General features: G+C 43.7%; 1 protein-coding gene across 3 annotated transcripts in view; it reads right to left on the bottom strand.

Moving 5' to 3' along the window:
• The window catches only part of adcy8 (adenylate cyclase 8 (brain)), a 202,229-nt gene that overhangs the window by 135,558 nt on the left and 53,659 nt on the right, over positions 1–13,012 (bottom strand). For all 3 annotated transcript variants that reach the window (XM_071362588.1, XM_071362589.1, XM_071362590.1), the window contains exon 2: positions 308–457. In XM_071362588.1, coding sequence (XP_071218689.1) covers positions 308–457 — 150 coding nt within the window. The remainder of the gene's footprint in view (positions 1–307; positions 458–13,012) is intronic.

Raw genomic sequence — 13,012 nt, 5'->3', positions numbered from 1 at the left:
ATAGATTTCCCTAGCTAGCAAAAAGACAGTACTAGACGACAACAGATTAAGACAAAAACTATACTTATTCGGCTGGTTAACCATAGGTTAACCCAAAAGGATTCTACCTGGAACCAAAAAGGTTTCTTCAAAAGGTTCTCCTATGGGGACAGCCGAAGAACCTTTTAAGGTTCTAGATAGCACCTTTTCTTCTAAGACTGTATGGTTACATGTCTTACAGTGACTGTTTTCTTTCAGTCACTTGTTTCTTCAGAGAACCTTTGTTACATACATAATCCTTTCGGTGGACGAAGACCAATGGTCTTACCTGTCTCTGGTTCTCTGTCTCCAGACGGAGCCTGGCCTCGATGCACCTCCTGGTCTCCAGGAAGGCCTGGCGCTGGGCACGGTCCGACAGGTAGCTGATGAAGATCCCAGCCGTGTTCATACACATGAACAACACTGCCTGGGCCACCACCTGAGGGAGACATAGAGAAGAACATTGAACATGGTTAAACAGGCGTATTAGTTGTAACACACATCACTTTTCATGGGGTATGGGTTACAAAAATCCATGTAACGGTGAGGTACACACTCATTGTTGGTTGACAATACAGGCTTCTGATGTTGATCTATGTGCGATCAAAATGTTTTTAACCAATAAAGGTATTTGTTGGAGCAGATGAGCGTTTACTTCCAACACTGAAGAAGGCACCATTGCTGCAGCATATGTGCATGCGGGCTCCCGAGTGGCGCAGCAGTCTAAGGCATTGCATCTAAGTGCTAGAGGCGTCACTACAGACCCTGGTTTGATCCTGGGCTGTATAACAACCGGCTGTGATCGGGAGTCCCATAGGTTAGGGGAAGGTTTGGCTGGGGTGGTAAAATAAGAATTTGTTCTTAACTAACTTGCCTAGTTAAACAAAGGTTAAAATTACACTGGTCACAATAAGAAAAAAAGTATTAGATTAGGTACTGCAAAAATACTTTACTAATGACTACTAAATTGTTTATTAATGTGGGAGTACCACACCAGTTGGTGTTACCCCTGTCCATAGGCCCTTGGACAGAAAGAGCCATCGTGGACACCGGGTCATCAATGAGAAGCTATGGAAGGAGGTGAGAACGGTCCACAAGACAACATGAAGCCTTGGACAGAAGGTCCATTGTATCTGGCTGATGGTGAGGCTAAATGACCACACGGATGGAGTGAAGTTAAGTGCCGCCTGTTTAACCACTCCTATGGGATTCCTTCTGTTATTCTACCTTCCAAGACCCTTGCTTTTCCTGTCATGTTGGGAATTGATTTCATGTACTTCAGTGGTGTCCAGATTGACAGAGCTCACCTAAAACTGACTTCCCCATCTCTGATGAGGCCATGTGGAAGGCCCAAAAGGATGATCCAGAAGTACAGGCTCTGTACCAGACTATCCTGGAAGATGGAGAACATGCTGCAACATTTCCATGAAAACCCGTTAGCTGGTCATTTCAGCAAGTTCAAAACCTACAAGTGGTTGCAAACACTATTGTACTGGCCAAATCAGAGCCTGGATATAAAGTCACACATCCGAAACTGTCAGGTTTGTCAAATGTACAAAACAGAAGGACAGAAGACAGAAGAAGTTGCAGCAAACAGTGTTTACCCTGCCTTTGTAAATGTTAAGGAGAAGATTTGATGGGTCCATTTCCTAGAAGCTCGAATCAGAATGTGTACATGCTTGTTTTTGTTGTTTACTTTTCCAAGTGGGTGGATCTTTTTGTCCTTCACCGGGCCACAGCGAGGACAATCTCTAACATCCTCACGAAAGAGATCCTGACACGCTGGGGAGCGCCTAATCACATCCTGTCTGACCATGTTTTCCAATTCCTGAAACAGAAGTTGACCACGGCCTATCACCCACAGACCAACCTCAATGAGACGGTAAATCGAACCTTGAAGATGATGGTTGTAGGGACCCAGCACAAACACTGGGACAAGCACCTTCACGAGTTCTGAATTCTTGCTGTGCAAGAGTCCACTGGAGAGCTCAACCTGAGTCGTCCCCTCCGAGGACCCTTGGACATGATGCTACAGCCGCAAAAGGTTACTCCGGACTCGGCATGCTATGACCGGATCCAATAACAATTCATAGGATTACCATTCAAAGCCAAGTCTCCGTTGTTCTCTGCTGTTTTTCTCAACTGGAGTTCTAGTGACAGACTCAACTGACTGACAACTTTTACCATAGGGTATTTCATTTGTTTTCCTTGTGATTTACACTGTATCGTGTGGGTTTTTACCAATTTAATGTTACAGTAGGCCTATTGTGAATCCAAATAATGTGTATTGTAGTGTGGCCAGGAGCGTTTATGGTGCTGAGTTTGGTATGGTACTTGTTTTACACACTGTTTATTGAGGACAATTGAGTGACTGAGGTCACTTGGGGTTCACTCAACCATTTACCAGGCTGGACAATTTTTTTAAGCCCGAGGTACGGGACATTTACAAGTGAACCTTTTTTTTGTATTATTTTGAGACTGTGTCTCAAAAAATTTATTATTTGTGTGATCATTTATTTTGGTAATACAACCAACGCAAAAGAACAGTTGTTTCGAAGTTTATTTCTTTAAATGTTTAAGGGTTTAAGCGAAGCGTATGACTTTTACATAAGTCCTTTGTATTGGTGTAGACTTCCCCGACAGATGAGACCAACTTACAAACAAAAGGAGACATAAAACTTGTCTCTGGTAGGCATGACCTACCTTGCCCCCCGAACAAACAATAACCTCAAGTGACAATCCTTACAACAGTAGCTAAGTAGATAGCTAGTATCAGCTATCGAGCTAATTTTGGTTAAAGAACATTATTTGATCATGCTAGAGAACCAGGCTAGCTATGATACCACAGATGAAAGGGGAATGATACTGTAGCTAGCTAAATACATCAAGCTGACGTGTAATGTTGATTGTTAGGGATGACCAAGCAGGCAACAAGAGACAATTGAGTAGGGTGCAAACAATGTAAGGGTTCTATTCCTCAAATTTGCTAAATGCTAATTATGACGAGAAAATAATATCAAAGTGCTTTATAGATAGACAAAATTGACAAATGAACTGTGATGAAAAAACTGACTGTCCAATAAAGACTCAACGTAAACAATACCTGTGGTCTGAAGTGCACGAACAGAACGTACATAAACCACAAATCAGCTGACAGGAACGGACGTTACAGCGAGACTATAAGGGGAGTGGCCAGTTCAAATCTCTGTTCCAAGAGAATGCCAAACATCAATTTGAAATACAAACAATAACGATGTAAAGTTTCGATATACTGATCCGGTTTTTAAATACAATGCTGTATTTTAGCATTAACAGTACACAATATGAATGTATACCATTTACTTGGCTGTTTTAAACTCGACAAGGGAAAAAGATTTTCCCTGGCGGTGAACAGAGGGTTGGCATTTTAAAACACCCCATCCAGAACCACATTTTAACATTGGGAATCAGGTCGGACCTCCTTTACTAGAACACAGCGGCATCCATGCTGCAGACATGGTTCGGGAAACTCTCCTGAGTGTAATGAACACGAGGGGAAACAGAGAGCTGGTTTCAAGCGCAAGGCGCAGCAGGTGTTTGTTGGTAAATGACCACAGGAGGAGGCAGGTAGCTGGGTCCAGGGGCAGGCAGAAGGTCATACACAGGGGTCCAAAAACAGTACAACAGTACAGGCAGGGAAAAGGCTAGTAACGTTGTCCGGGAGATCAGGCAATAGGTTGATAACAGGAAATCCGACAGGTTAAAGTAAGGGGGGAATAGCCAAAAGGTGTCGTTAGTGAGGCAGGCCATCATACACGGGAGGATTACATAATGGGACAACCACCGCTCCGACTAGAAGTGTGTCACAAAACAAACAATACCTCACAATGATGGGGTGCAAAGAACTGAACTAAATAGTGTGTGATGATGACATACAGGTATGTGAACAGGTGATCAGAATTCAGGTGATTGGGATCTGGAGAGTGAGCTGCGTTCAGGGGATCTATGTGTTTGAGATTGTGACCTGGAAAGTGGGCTGGAAAGTGAGCTGCGTTCAGGGGATCTACATGTTTGAGAGTGTGAGATTGAAGCAGACGTTACACTGAGACACAGAGGTAAACAAGACATTGCATATAACTTTGACTGTTTGAGAAAAATACTGGTTAAATAATGTTAGATGATGGAGTTAAATTATACCAGTCACTGTTACTACATATACAACGGGTGGTTCTAATCCTGAATGCTGATTTCATTAAAACCGCATTCCAGCCGGTGTCTATTGCACAGCACCTGACCAGATGACTCAAAAGTAGTCCACGTGTGACAAAACTAGAGCCTGTAGGTCCTGCCTTGTTGATAGTGTTGTATTATGAATATAGCCTAACGTTCTATTCTGTACGTAAAACCAAGACACTCCGTTTGGTGTGGTTAGGTAACACATATTTGTATTTCGATTTATTATGGATCCCCATTAGTTCCTGCCAAGGCAGCAGCTACTCTTCCTGGGATCCAGCAAAATAAAAGCAGTTACACAATTTTAAAAACATTACAATACATTCACAACAGATTTCACAACACATTAAGTGTGTGGCCCCTGGCCCCTACTCTACTACCACATGTCTACAAGACAAAATCCATGTGTACGTGTGCGTATGTTATTGTGTGTGTGTGTGTATGCATGTGTCTGTGCCAATGTTTGTGTTGCTTCACAGTCCCCGCTGTTCCAGAAGGTTTATTATTATGTTTTAATCAAATTTTACTGCTTGAATTAGTTACGTGAGGCAAAAAATGAAAGAAGGTTGGTTGGCCAGGGTGGATTGGTGGTAATTTAATACAAACGTATAGCAACCCTAAGGTTGCAAGTTAAAGGACAACTTTAGCATTTTTATTAATTTGCAACTTTTCAACTAATTACTTTTTTTTAGCTACTTTGTAACTACTTAGCATGTTAGCTAACCCTAACCTTAACCCTTTTAGCTAACCCTTCATGCTTTAACCTAATTCCTAAACTTAACCCCTAACCCTCGCTAACGTTAGCGAGCTAGCTAATGTTAGCCACCTAGCTAGAATTCGTTTCATATCAACATATTGTACATTTAGAAAATCCATCAAATCTGTGTACGTTTTGCAAATTTGTAAAATATTGAATGTTTGCTAATTCCTAACATATATGAATTGTAATTCGTAGCATCATACGAAATGGTTGCTGGACATCCACATATTAATACGAAATGCACTCAGACCAGGTTGTACAGGCAGGTATGATGACTAACATGTTTGGCAAGGTAGTCCCAGCACCACTCAACAAAATGCTGATAGGGACAGTATATGTATCGGCTGTGCATGACAGTAGAAGAATAAAGTGTGCACATTGTTATCCAGGAGGAATCCATATTCCTCCTGGAGGAAGCTTTGAATTGGTCATACTACAGAGTGGTATGAGAATAGTGCCATCCTCATGCATCTCACATCTGCCTGTAGTTACACATCTGCCTGCTGGACCCATGGGTTGAGGCAAACTCTGTCATATCCAGGATGGAGTGTACGCCACCCCTCCTGCCACCTGACTTCACGTGTCAATAACCTGCAATACATTACATAGATGGAAGGGACTTCAACACCCACTGGAGACTTGAAGACAGAACCTCACCCAGAGAGCTGTGCATGTCAGTGTCTGGTTAGACAGCCAAATCCTTAGAAATGTGCAAATAGACAAATAGAATACCATGCTACACTGAAGGAAAATATAAATGCAACATCCAACAATTTAAAATATTTTACAGAGTTACAGTTCAAATCAGGAAATCAGTCAAATGAAATGCATTCATTAGGCACACATCTATGGATCTATGGATTTCATATGTTGGTCACATATACCTTTTAAAGCCAGGTAGGGGCGTGGTTCAGAAAACCAGTCAGTATCTGATGTGACCACCATTTGGCTAATGCAGCGCGACACATTCCCTTCACATAGAGTTGATCAGGCTGTTGATTGTGGCCTGTGGAGCGTTGTCCCACTCCTCTTCAATGGCTGTGCAAAGTTGCTGGATATTGCCGGGAGCTGGAACACGCTGTTGTACACATCGATCCAGAGCACCCCAAACATGCTCAATGGGTGACATTTCTGGTGAGTATGCAGATCCTTGAGACATGGGGCCGTGCATTATCCTGCTGAAACATGAGGTGATGGCGGCGGATGAATGGCACGTCAACGGGCCTCAGGATCTCGTCACGGTATCTCTGTGCACTCAAATTGCCATTGATAAAATACAATTGTGTTTGTTGCCCGTAGCTTATGCCTGCAGTGGTCTAAGGCACTGCATCTCAGTGCAAGAGGTGTCACTACAGTCCCTGGTTCGATTCCAGGCTGTATCACATCCGGCCGTGAATGGGAGTTCCATAAGAATGTGTTCTGACTGACTTGCCTAATTAAATAAAAGGTTCAATTTTACATTTTTTAAATAAAAACATACCATAACCCCCCGCCACCAACGTCTGCCATCTGCCTGATACAGTTGAAACCGGGATATATCCATGAAGAGCACACTTCTCCAGTGTGCCAGTGGCCATCGAAGGTGAGCATTTGTCCACTGAAGTCAGTTACGACGCCAAACTGCAGTCAGGTAAAGACCCTGGTGAGGACGAGCACGCAGATGAGCTTCACTGAGACTGTTTCTGACAGTCTGTGCAGAAATTAGTAGGTAGTGCAAACCCACAGTTTCATCAGCTGTCCGGGTGGCTGGTCTCAGACAATCCCACAGGTGAAGAAGCCAGATGTGGAGGTCATGAGCTGGTCTGGTCTGTGGTTATGAGGCCGGTTGTACGTACTGCCAAAAACGACAGAAAAGAACGTGAAATTCTCCGGGAAGAGCTTCGGAGGATATTCCGGTGTCAGCATGCCAATTGCACACTCCCTGAGACATCTGTGGCATTGTGTCCTGTGACAAAACTGCACATTTTAGAGTGGCCTTTTACTGTCTCTAACACAAGTTGCACCTGTGTAATGATCATGCTGTTTAATCAGCTTCTTGATATGCCACAACTGTCAGGTGGATGGATTAGCTTGACAAGGGAGAAACACTCATTAACAGGAATGTAAACAAATTTGAGAGAAATAAGCTTTTTGGGAACATTTCTGGGATCTTTCATCCCCCTTTTAGCAAGGGTCTGAATACTTATGTAAATAAGATATTTGATTGTTTTACTTTTTTTTTTTATGCTAACATTTATGAAAAGCAGTTTTTGCTTTGTCATTATGGGATATTGTGTGTAGATTGATGAGGAAACAAAATGATTGAATGCATTTTTAAATAAGGCTGTAGTGTAACAAAATGTGGAAAAAGTGAATTGGTCTGAATACTTTCTGAATGCACTGTAAGCCAGATAGGCCAGATAGGCCTACCACGTACATGCCCTGCAAAGATGGCGCCGACAGACATGGCAGCTCTGCTTCTAGCTCTTTAAGCAACCTTGAAGAATTTCGTTTTTTCTGTCTTATTTCTTACATTATTAGCCCAGATTTTTTTTGCATTGTTACATACAGCCAGAAATAACTTTTGGATACAAAGTGGCGGTAACTCAACCAGAAATACCAATGTCCTGAATTGGATGAATCGGATCCGGAGAAGAGATATTAGGAGTGGACTTCTAGTCCGACTCAGGAGGCGTGCACACCATCCACCGCTTCCGAGTATATTACTCACTAATGTTCGGTTACTGGACAATAAAGTAGACGAGCTCAGGGTGAGGATCGCCTTCCAGAGACATCAGGGACTGTAACATACTCTGTTTCACGGAATCATGGCTTTCTCCGGATATACTGTCCCCATCCACACAGCCAGCTGGGTTCTCATTTAGGAATAAATAACTCCCCGGGAAGAAGAAAGGCGGTGGTGTATGTTTCATGATTAGTTACTCATGGTGTGATTGTGATAACTTACATGAACTCAAGTCCTTTTGTTCACCCAACCTAGAATGCCTCACAATCCAATGTCTACTGTTTTAACTCTCAAGAGAATTCTGTTCGGGGGCGCTGGTGAGCAGCAACATGTGAAGACTCGTTTTCTCGGTGCTCCGATCCAGGGTGAACAATTTACTATTAATACTTGACCAACACCGTGTTCATTTTGTAACATTTCATTTGAAATCGAACCCAATTTACTAATCAGACTTTTTTTCCAGACATTTTTGGCCTTTTAATCGTAAAATGTCGATCAACAACGGCCGCGGGCCACAAAGGAGCAGGCCTCTGCTGAAGCCTCGGGCTCACCTGACACGGACTCTGATCCCCCCGACCTAGACATGGCAATGGCGGCTATCATTAAATCTGAACAGACTGTGCTGGCTAAGGTGGAGTCACTTCCCACTAACCTATCTGCACAAATAGCTATTCTAGCCACCAAGGTCAACATAAAGATTGACTCCATTAACGAAGATATGGCGAGACATGACACCCGTCTGACTAGCCTGGAAGATGGGGCAAGTATTACTCTGACAAAGTGGTGACACTGGAAGAGCAAGTCACCTGGCTGTCATCAGATGTCGTCAAACTCACTTCCATGGTTGAGGACCTCAAGAACAGACAGCCCCGGGGGGAACGGTCACATTTTTGACGTGAGAGAGGGACTGTCCATAGCTAAACTGCTACAGGAAATTCTAGGCCTCGATCATGCCCCCACCCTTGACCGTGCGCACAGAAGCATACAGTCCGCACCGAAGAATGGGGAGCTGCCCAGACCCATAGTAGTTCAATTCCACTACCTTCAGGAGAAGGAGGATGTCTTCCGTAAGGCAGCGAGAGCGGCTCCCATCACCCACGACAGCCAGAATATTCGCATTTACCTGGTCTACACGGCGGCAGTCATGAAGAAGAGGTTCGCCTTCAATGAGGTGAGGGGGCTCCTACACCGCTATCTGGACAGCAAGTTCAGCATTCTTTACCCAGCTATACTGGTGCTTGGTTGCGGATGGCACGGGTTTGCAGGTTGTATAGCCGAGCGAACACTGCAGGACGGGTATTAATTACCAAGCGTTTACCAGTAATTTTTCGGTGTTCTGGCTTGTTAGGATGTTCAAAAGAAGGTTACATTTATACAAATGTTGAATTTTACTGGGGTTGGTTTCCTATATACTTAATTAAATGTTTTTAAAGTATATATATATATATATATACACATATATACACAGTTGAAGTCGTAATTTTACATACACTTAGGTTGGAGTCATTAAAACTCGTTTTTCAACCACTCCACAAATTTCTCGCTAACAAACTAAAGTTTTGGCAAGTCGTTTATGACATCTACTTTGTGCATGACACAAATAAATTTTCCAACAATTGTTTACAGACAAATTATTTAACTTATAATTCACTGTATCACAATTCCAGTGGGACAGAAGTTTACATACACTAAGTTGACTGTGCCTTTAAACAGCTTGGAAAATTCCAGAAAATTATGTCATGGCTTTAGAAGCTTCTAATAGGCCAATTGACATCATTTGAGTCAATTGGAGGTGTACCTGTGGATGTATTTCATGGCCTACCTTCAAACTCATTGCCTCTTTGCTTGACATCATGGGAAAATCAAAAGAAATCAGCCAAGACCTCAGAAACCAAATTGTAGACCTCCACAAGTCTGGTTCATCCTCGGGAGCAATTTCCAAACGCCTGAGGGTACCACGTTCATCTGTACAAACAATAGTACGCAAGTATAAACACCATGGGACCACGCAGCCGTCATACCGCTCAGGAAGGAGACGCATTATTTTGCCTAGAGATGAACGTAGTGTTTTGCGAAAAGTGCAAATCAATCTCAGAACAACAGCAAAGGACCTTGTGAAGATGCTGGAGGAAACCGGTACAAATGTATCTATATCCACAGTAAAACGAGTCCTATATCGACATAACCTGAAAGGTCGCTCAGCAAGGAAGAAGCAACTGCTCCAAAACCACCATAAAAAAGCCAGACTACGGTTTGCAACTGCACATGGGGACAAAGATCATACTTTTTGGAGAAATGTCCTCTGGTCTGATGAAACAAAAATAGAACTGTTTGGCCATAATGACCATCGTTATGTTTGGAGAATAAAGGGGGAGGCTTGCAAGCCGAAGAACCCCATCCCAACAGTGAAGCACGAGGGTGGCAGCATCATGTTGTGGGGGTGCTTTGCTACAGGGGACTGGTGCACTTCACAATATAGATGGCATCATGAGGGAGGAAAATGAAGTGGATATATTGAAGCAACATCTCAAGACATCAGTCAGAAAGTTAAAGCTTGGTCGCAAATGGGTCTTCCAAATGGACAATGATCCCAAGCCTACTTCCAAAGTTGTGGCAAAATGGCTTAAGAACAACAAAGTCAAGGTGTTGGAGTGGCCATCACAAAGCCCAGACCTCAATCCCGTAGAAAATGTGTGGGCAGAACCGAAAAAGTGTATATGATCAAGGACGCCTACAAACCTGACTCAGTTACACCAGCTCTGTCAGGAGGAATAGGCCAAAATTCACCCAACTTATTGTGGGAAGCTTGTGGAAGGCTACCCCCTATTTACCCCAAGTTAAACAATTTAAAGGCAATGCTACCAAATACTAATTGAGTGTATGTAAACTTCTGACCCACTGGGAATGTGATGAAAGAAATAAAAGCTGAAATACATCATTCTCTCAACTATTATTCTGACATTTCACATTCTTGAAAAAAGTGTTGATCCTAACTGACCTAAGACAGGGAACTTTTACAGGGATTTAATTCAGGAATTGTGAAAAACTGAATATAAATGTATTTGGCTAAGGTGTATGTAAACTTCTGACTACAACTGTATATAATTTTGTTCCCCCAAGTGGATGGGTTGGGTCAGGTGGAGAGGGGGGAACATATACCTATACCTCCTTTTGTATATATTGATTATATATATATACACTGCTCAAAAAAATAAAGGGAACACTTAAACAACACAATGTAACTCCAAGTCAATCACACTTCTATGAAATCAAACTGTCCACTTAGGAAGCAACACTGATTGACAATAAATTTCACATGCTGTTGTGCAAATGGAATAGACAAAAGGTGGAAATTATAGGCAATTAGCAAGACACCCCCAAAAAAGGAGTGATTCTGCAGGTGGTGACCACAGACCACTTCTCAATTCCTATGCTTCCTGGCTGATGTTTTGGTCACTTTTGAATGCTGGCGGTGCTCTCACTCTAGTGGTAGCATGAGACGGAGTCTACAACCCACACAAGTGGCTCAGGTAGTGCAGTTTATCCAGGATGGCACATCAATGCGAGCTGTGGCAAAAAGGTTTGCTGTGTCTGTCAGCGTAGTGTCCAGAGCATGGAGGCGCTACCAGGAGACAGGCCAGTACATCAGGAGACGTGGAGGAGGCCGTAGGAGGGCAACAACCCAGCAGCAGGACCGCTACCTCCGCCTTTGTGCAAGGAGGTGCACTGCCAGAGCCCTGCAAAATGACCTCCAGCAGGCCACAAATGTGCATGTGTCAGCATATGGTCTCACAAGGGGTCTGAGGATCTCATCTCGGTACCTAATGGCAATCAGGCTACCTCTGGCGAGCACATGGAGGGCTGTGCGGCCCCACAAAGAAATGCCACCCCACACCATGACTGACCCACCCCCAAACCGGTCATGCTGGAGGATGTTGCAGGCAGCAGAACATTCTCCACGGCGTCTCCAGACTCTGTCACGTCTGTCACATGTGCTCATGTGCTCAGTGTGAACCTGCTTTCATCTGTGAAGAGCACAGGGCGCCAGTGGCGAATTTGCCAATCTTGGTGTTCTCTGGCAAATGCCAAACGTCCTGCACGGTGCTGGGCTGTAAGCACAACCCCCACCTGTGGACGTCGGGCCCTCATACCACCCTCATGGAGTCTGTTTCTGACCGTTTGAGCAGACACATGCACATTTGTGGCCTGCTGGAGGTCATTTTGCAGGGCTCTGGCAGTGCACCTCCTTGCACAAAGGCGGAGGTAGCGGTCCTGCTGCTGGGTTGTTGCCCTCCTACGGCCTCCTCCACATCTCCTGATGTACTGGCCTGTCTCCTGGTAGCGCCTCCATGCTCTGGACACTACGCTGACAGACACAGCAAACCTTTTTGCCACAGCTCGCATTGATGTGCCATCCTGGATGAACTGCACTACCTGAGCCACTTGTGTGGGTTGTAGACTCCGTCTCATGCTACCACTAGAGTGAGAGCACCGCCAGCATTCAAAAGTGACCAAAACATCAGCCAGGAAGCATAGGAACTGAGAAGTTGTCTGTGGTCACCACCTGCAGAATCACTCCTTTTTTGGGGGTGTCTTGCTAATTGCCTATAATTTCCACCTTTTGTCTATTCCATTTGCACAACAGCATGTGAAATTTATTGTCAATCAGTGTTGCTTCCTAAGTGGACAGTTTGATTTCACAGAAGTGTGATTGACTTGGAGTTACATTGTGTTGTTTAAGTGTTCCCTTTATTTTTTTGAGCAGTGTATATACATTGATACTATCCTTCACATATGCATATTGCATATGATACCTCAGAAAACTGAGGTGGTTCCCTCCAGAATCCCTTACCTAGGTGTAAACTTGATTATGTTGGCCCTGGATAGATCTCTACTGAGGTTCAGTTTAACATGGTAGCATTTTGCTCTAGTCTTGGAGAGGTAGATGCAGCCTTCCAACAGGGGGATGGCCAGCATAGGGCTCCAAGTTTTTCTACTGGGTATTTTGTTGTTTTTAGCTGTTTTTTATTTTCATAATATTTTATTACTCTGACCTTTCAGCACACTGGCCATGTGAACGTACTAACATTCATTTCTGATTACTATGAGTATGTCTAATTCACTGACTCAAGGCTCCACATGCTTTATCAGCTGGAACGTGAAAGGAATTAACCAGGTGGTCAAGCGTAGCCGAGTGTATGCTCATCTTAAGTCCTTAAGTCCGGACATTGTTTTTCTCCAAGAGACCCATCTCTGGTCCAGCGACCTTGATAAACTAAAGAGAGGATGGGTAGACC

The sequence above is a fragment of the Salvelinus alpinus genome, chromosome 23 (assembly GCF_045679555.1).
Source record: "Salvelinus alpinus chromosome 23, SLU_Salpinus.1, whole genome shotgun sequence".
Taxonomy (NCBI): Eukaryota; Metazoa; Chordata; class Actinopteri; order Salmoniformes; family Salmonidae; genus Salvelinus; species Salvelinus alpinus.
Note: the sequence above shows the minus strand (reverse complement) of the source record. Positions and strands in the feature narration are given on the sequence as shown.